The 6,895-nt window shown below is 40.7% G+C and overlaps 1 protein-coding gene across 1 annotated transcript in view; it reads right to left on the bottom strand.

Annotated features, from left to right (window-relative positions):
* The window catches only part of CHCHD6 (coiled-coil-helix-coiled-coil-helix domain containing 6), a 107,357-nt gene that overhangs the window by 98,214 nt on the left and 2,248 nt on the right, over positions 1-6,895 (bottom strand). Inside the window, exon 3 of the mRNA XM_031056330.1 lies at positions 6,644-6,770. Within this exon, the coding sequence (XP_030912190.1) occupies positions 6,644-6,770 (127 nt within the window). The remainder of the gene's footprint in view (positions 1-6,643; positions 6,771-6,895) is intronic.

Consider the following 6,895-nt stretch of genomic DNA (forward strand, 5'->3'; position numbering starts at 1 on the left):
GAAAAGGAGGGATGTTCTGGCCTGAGACTACAGAATAACAGACCACTAATTTTAAAGTCTCCACATACTAATATATTTTCTTCAGGAGAAAGTCTGGAAGAGTGTCTCAGGCTCACACAGCAAGACTGAGAGGGATACAAGGCACAAGGACTGAAGCTATTTAAATTCCCCTGTCAATAGTTTGCCACATTTGGTAATAAATCATTAAGTCTCAAACCTAAAAATACATCTTGCCATTTGTATCAACATATTTAAAAGGCAGCTTTATTTAATTAGTGGAAGAATTAGCTGTCAATTAGTGAGAGCAATCAAAAACAACTGCATTGCAACTTCCAGCCCAAGACACTGCCACCCTTGCTAACCTGGTTAGGACCCTACTTGGTTCTGCAGGCACTGAGGGCAGGTCTGGGTGTTGGACATACAGCCTGTGAATGCTCTGCAAAGAGCCAAACCACAGCAAAACATGTTCATGAGGAGGTGCTGCCCCCACAAATGGTGTCACCCACACTGCAGGCTGGAGTGAAGATTCTAATAACTTAATGCACCACTTATTTTCTAAAGAAAACATAAAAAGCAATCTAAAAAACAAGGTGTCTTTCATAAACACATACAGATACCTGTTGCTAACAACTACAACATGAATGAAAATCAAACTGAGTGGGCTTTTTCCACTTTTATTTAAAACAAGCCTCCATACTTTCAGATTTCAATCAATGTTTTCTGCCTCACCCATAAAAAACTTCAATCAAGAAGTATTTACAGAAAATAAAAAGCCAGGAAACACCAAACCTCATGTGTTAGCCATGTCACCTCCCAGAACCAATCTATTTTCTACACACAGGTTTACAGCTTTACAAAGGGAAGAGTTCAGCTCAGTGTGCTGTGTTTTAGCTGTAGAGCCAACAGGACCAAATAAACTGTCCCTGAGGTGAGCAGTTTCCAAACCATACTGCAAAGCTCACAGAGACAATACCTTTCGTTACATCAACTCAAATAAACGGGGACAAAAAAAAAAAAAAGACAAGTTTTGACAATAGAGACCTGACCTTGAAAGCAACAGTGTCACTTCACTGATGGCTCCACACTGTCACACTTCCAACAATACCATGCTACTGCTGGGCCTCATCCGGTCACTAGAGCTTGTCACAATGGCAGGAGATTACACACAACAAAACCCCAGTTAATCTAGGAATGCTTACCCATGGCTAATCAGCCAGGATGAAGCTGATCCCTAGCTTATCACAAAGTAAATCAAAGCCTTCACAAACTCAATCATGTTCAGCACAGTTTCTAAAACAATCTTCAGTACCAGCTCAGCTGCATCTACTGCTGACACTGATCATCAACAGTGGGCAATTCACAGCAAAAAAACCCACAAGATTCACTTAAAGCTTTATCAATTACCAGGAATATAAAGGAAACTTTCCACAAATGGGCTGATTGGATCATTCTTTCATCCCTACAAAGTGAAAAAGAAAATATTTGATCACTCCCTAACACCAAAGTTCTCTTCCATTGTACCAATCTATGAACTGGCTATTTATGCTGTTTACAGCAATTTTAAGCAGTTTTACTTCCACATTCTTTGAAATGGAGAAGAAAACATACCAGTTAAAATGTCAGCAGCCCAATATACACCAAATCAAGGGTGGAAGTGTCCAAAGTACGCCACAGCAAAGCCCAAGAGTTCATAATGTCACATTCACAAAGTGACACCATTATCAAAACCCACTGCTTGATCAAAGGCATTCCCAATCACATATTCTTCCTTCATCCCATCTTTCCTGAATCAAGAAGAAATGAGAGGCTCTGAAAAACAAAGAGATTATATCTGGGCAAGAAATCATCTGAAAGAATTCAACAGCCTGTGACCAATTATAATCAGCTACTGGAGCAACCTGAAACAAACCCATATTCTTGTATTTCCTTTCATGCCCATTTGAGCCATGCTAGTCACAACAGTCCAATGCTGAAACCACCAGAAAGCAAAGGTTGCCATCCAGCAAGCCAGTGAGCAGGCATGACCAGAAACACTGGGAATAGCAAGTCATCCATTATGGACTGCTGGATAAACTTTCCAGCAATTATGAATTCTCTCCCAGTCTGTTCTCACATAGCAGCCAGTGCCCATCAGTCTTGCCTGAAACAGCTGGTCATAGTGCAAGGTCTGTCCTACCATCAGCCCATTTCCGAACTCGCTCTTTCAAAGTGAGAAGGAAGACGACAACTTCTGGTCAATAACTCTGACAAAGCCATTATCCTTGGGGTATTTAATGGGCAGATAAGAACTTCAGGGCTTTGCACAAATCATATTAGTTCAATGCTCAAATCTGGGTAATGCTTCTTTTCAAAGTATTAATTTCATTTATTCTATTTGCTCTCCCTCTGTCCCGATAACAAAAGTGCACATGGCCTCTAAATGAGATCCTCCTATTTTATAAGTTATAATCCTCCCTTTCTAGAGTAGTAATGAGATGTCTCTGCTTAATCACGTTTATTCCTCCCCAGCTTCTGCTTTTATCCATCCCCATTCCACATTGATTTGTCTTAAAGGTCTCAGTGAAAACCATCAGGCACACAGCCACTGGCTCCAAGAGGCTCATATGCTGCACGTGCTGCTCAACCTTCAGAGATTACAAAAACAAAAAGAGCAGCTTTGTTTGCAAAGTCTCCTTTATTGGTAGGAAGGAGGGGGAAAAAAGAAACCTGAAAGAAGTGAGAAGTTAAGAGAAGGCGTTTTGATTAATTGGGAATGAAAAAAGAAAGATTGCTCGCATAGGGGAATGGTGAGACTATTCACAACATAGTCAAGCAATTAAATAACTTGACTGACAACTTTGCAAGTTCCTCGTGCTAGAAATAGAAAAGGATTTAAAGATAGCTGTGTTAATTCTTGGGTATTTCACATGAGACTTAAGGTATGGCACCAGCATTAAACACCCTAGGCCTTGCTCTGAAACACTGTACATATAATCCTTGTTGTGCTGTAAGTACCCACAGCATTAAATTATTCAGAGAGTCCACTCAGCACCATGATCCTGCAGTGCTGCACAAACAAATAAAACATTTTATCTCTAATACAAATTGGGGAGAGTTCTTCTACAGCAGCTTAGCAGACTACTTCCATTTGAGCCAGTCCCCAGGGTTAATGAAAAAGCCATACTCAAAGAGGAAAGTGAATGCTGCAGTATTACTTACAGAGCTGTTTTGCTTCTTAAACTAAAGCTGTAAGGAGTTTTACTCAAAACCTAAGGTATCTAGAAGCTAAGTACCTTCTTCAAAGTCATTAAAAGGAAAAGAAAGGTCACGACAAAAATGTAGAAAAGGACCCAGGTACTTAACTCTAAATCCCTCTTGAAACCAGAACACTTCAAGGAGAAAAAATCAGCTAAACAAAATATACAAACCACAATAAAATAACAATAAGTTTAAATCTGCACCCTGCCCCATAAACAATCAAGTAACTGGCCCCAGAAGCGGACAGCAAGTTCCATATCAAAGGTTAATTCTAGTCCACCCTCTCGTTGTGTGCACCATATAATAACACTGAAGTGCTTATAGCAATATTTCCAATAATAAAAGTCAGTGAGTGAAAGCCATAAAGAACAGATTAAATGACATGCAACGTTCAGTACAACCACAATAAAATCACTTCAAAATACAGCTATGGTACTTGGATTTATACAAGTGGTATGGTTACAGGGGAATGTTCAGCACTGCTGCAGACAACAGTACAAAAAAAAGGTACTAATCACTGAACTATTGATATGTTAAGAGTACAGGGCAGCTCCAGATCTTAATGCAAATACTAGAAAAATGAATAAAACTTTCTAATTATATCTGGCATGGTTTTCAATTTTTACCAAATTAAGTGCTGCTTAAGAAGCAAATTATTAATTTGTTATTGCTTTCGTGGGAGTTGCCCCATTTTTAATCTCATTTCCCTAATAGGTCACAACAACAACAACCCTGGAAGTTTCTCCCTTATAAATATAAGCAGATAACTTCCATTGCTATCTGCACCTGGATCACCCCTAGATACCTTGAGTTCCATTACTATCTTCTACCTGAAAGAGAAGATTGACACAAGACATGGATGAGTAGCTCATACCCAGTATTTTCCCCATTTGCTGGGGCTAAAAAGCAGAAGAGCAAGAAACACTCAAGCCCTACTCATAATAAAGGAGGATAACACTAGAAGACAAAGGACAGAGTCTTTGGTCTGAGTAGGATTGAGTCAATACAATCCAAGGTAACCATGCCCAAAGGGAAACAGTAGCTGAGATAAAGCAAGTCTGATAGGGATCCCAATAATTTAAATCTGGCCACAACAGCTCCTTTTTAGGAAGGTAACCAGAAGCTGACAAACAATAGCTCTGCCCTCATCTTTGCCAGGACAGACTAGAATATCCTATTTTTTAAGGATCCTAAATTTATGACTGATCAAGAGATAGTTAAAGGGCAATGAAATTTAAAAGTTCCTCATTCTTTCACCACATTCTGGGCTAACACACCGTGGTTACTATTTACCACAAGGGGACCCTAATCAGATTTTTACAGAGCACCAAGTACATAACATCTGGGTATACAACACTACAGGATTGAAAGCTAATTCAGATAATAAAACAGCTTTTGTACGTGAGCAGTCAGGACCAACTCATTTTAGAGGTGTCCTCTTTGCATTTCACAAATATTGCATGACTTTGCTAGCCACATTTCTTCAGGATTACACTCCACCTCATTGCAGGAGGGCAGGGCTCTACTTTGAGCAAAGTCACATCTTTAGATCGCACAACAAATCCACCAACTTCTTTCCCTTGCTCTTTACAGAAGTCAGTTAATTGCATTCATAAAGAGAATATTCTCTCTCTAGTGAAAAGAGTGCTAATACTGCACCTGCTGACCCAGATGTCCTTTGCAGAGGAGCAAGTCACCTGCCTCAGACATCACTGCTCTGAAGCTGAGCAATCATCCAGCACCCAATGGTCAGGATCCAATCTGCCAAGAGGAAATTTCCTGCCACACAGCAGCCATTCACAAGCTGTATCTATCCAGGAGAGCAATCTCAGACACCTATCAATCCAATCATACACAAATTTTATCATGGAGACAAAGTACAGTTGGGTCCAAAACCACAAACAGAGCAATTCACAGAAGAGAATTTCCTTAAAGACTGTTAACCACCAAAGTGAGAATACAACCTCTTGCTTTCAAAGCCTCTACCTCTTAGAAAATCAGAATTTGCAAGGGTATAGGTGGGAAATACTGTCATACCTGCTCTGCTCTCATGCTCTCCATCAGCAGCTGCTGGGGATCACTGTCAGAGATGACTGCAGCTACAAAGATCTTTTATTTGAACCACTGTCGCCATGATTACATAAATTTTATTTAGTCTATCCCCAAAAGTATTTTTGTACTATAACCTCTAGATGATTCACATTTTCCCTGGGTAAACCAGGCCTGTTAGCATTCAACATACAGAAAAAACCCCAAACCTCATAGGATTCTTTGCTTAAATCAAGCACACACTGGTTAAGCTACAGATCAGTAGGACGAAAGAACCACAATAAAGACTATCCATATTCCAGTCTGTCCTTTCCCTAAACCATCCTTTCAGTATGCACCAGGCAGGAGAATTCTCTTGGTCTAGTTCTCCCAATAAAGTTTTAACAGCACAGTCTAAATGAATGGGCAGTTTGATCCCACTGTGGCAAGCATGGCCCCACCTGGCTGTGGGTGACACCACTGCAGGTCAGGAAAAAGTGGCAGCTCCAGTAAGACTCTGCTCTGGTTACAGACAGTACACCACAGGAATGGCAGTATGTAAAAGAAAACAATATAAAATAGCATCATGTGAATATTAAGCACTAATGACAATCTCATGTACTCTAGTGACTGATAAAAGCCTTTTACTCTACTCAGCCTCATCTCACTGTACTTCTGCCTCCAGCACTGGTACAACAGCAACCTAATGGGTCATCATAACACCAAGGTGCCTGACTAACAGTAAAAACTGCAGCAAGAAGTCACCAAAAGTAAGTCTGCCTGCTGGGCAAGAACAAATTGGTTTGGGAGTCAGTGGTGTGTCAAAAAAAGGTTTATGCTTCCTGGTCCCTAAAAATCAATCCTAGACCTTCTTCAAAAGGTTACAATACTTGACAGTTTTATAACAGTTCTTCTGTTACCAGATTTATATGAGTCAAACAAATGAAGACTTTTTACTTTTTATTAATTTGTGTACATGCACTATTACACTCTAGGAAAAAACAGAGCAAAGTCTCAAGACATATCAGGTCAGCACAATTTGATCCTGTATATATTGAAACATTTATTTCATACACTTGAGAGTTCAAGAGAGTTCTCTGTAGCTAGACAAGGACCACATACACACACAGACCATACTCCTTGCCACTGGTAAAGCTGTCCCCAGCACAGCCATTGTTCATGCCTTGGCAGCATGGAGTGACATGGAGCTCGCAGCTGCACCGTGAGCCAAATGTTAAGTGATGAGTGACATGAGGCAAGTTTCAGCCCAAACCCAAGTTTCTAAGTTCATCACACAAATGACATTAAATGAATGTCCTCAAGCAGAGCCATTTTAGCCTGTGCACGTTGGAAACATAGCAGGGGGTTTGCTACTCACCAGCTGGGCTGCTCTTTGCCTCTCCTCAATAATGCCAGACCTTTCCTTGGCCTCACAGGCTGCTTCCCTTTCTCTCTTGGCCAGCCGGAGCAACTCCTCTTGGACCAGTGACTGCTCTGCCAAGTACCTGCATAAGCACCAAAGCAGAGGGAAGGTCAACAGCAACAGGGTCATGGCTTGTCATGGAGTACCCCTGCTTAGAGCCAAAACACAAATCCAGAATTTGACACAAAATCTGCTCAAAATCCCACT

Source organism: Geospiza fortis, unplaced genomic scaffold (assembly GCF_000277835.1).
Source record: "Geospiza fortis unplaced genomic scaffold, GeoFor_1.0 scaffold70, whole genome shotgun sequence".
Taxonomy (NCBI): Eukaryota; Metazoa; Chordata; class Aves; order Passeriformes; family Thraupidae; genus Geospiza; species Geospiza fortis.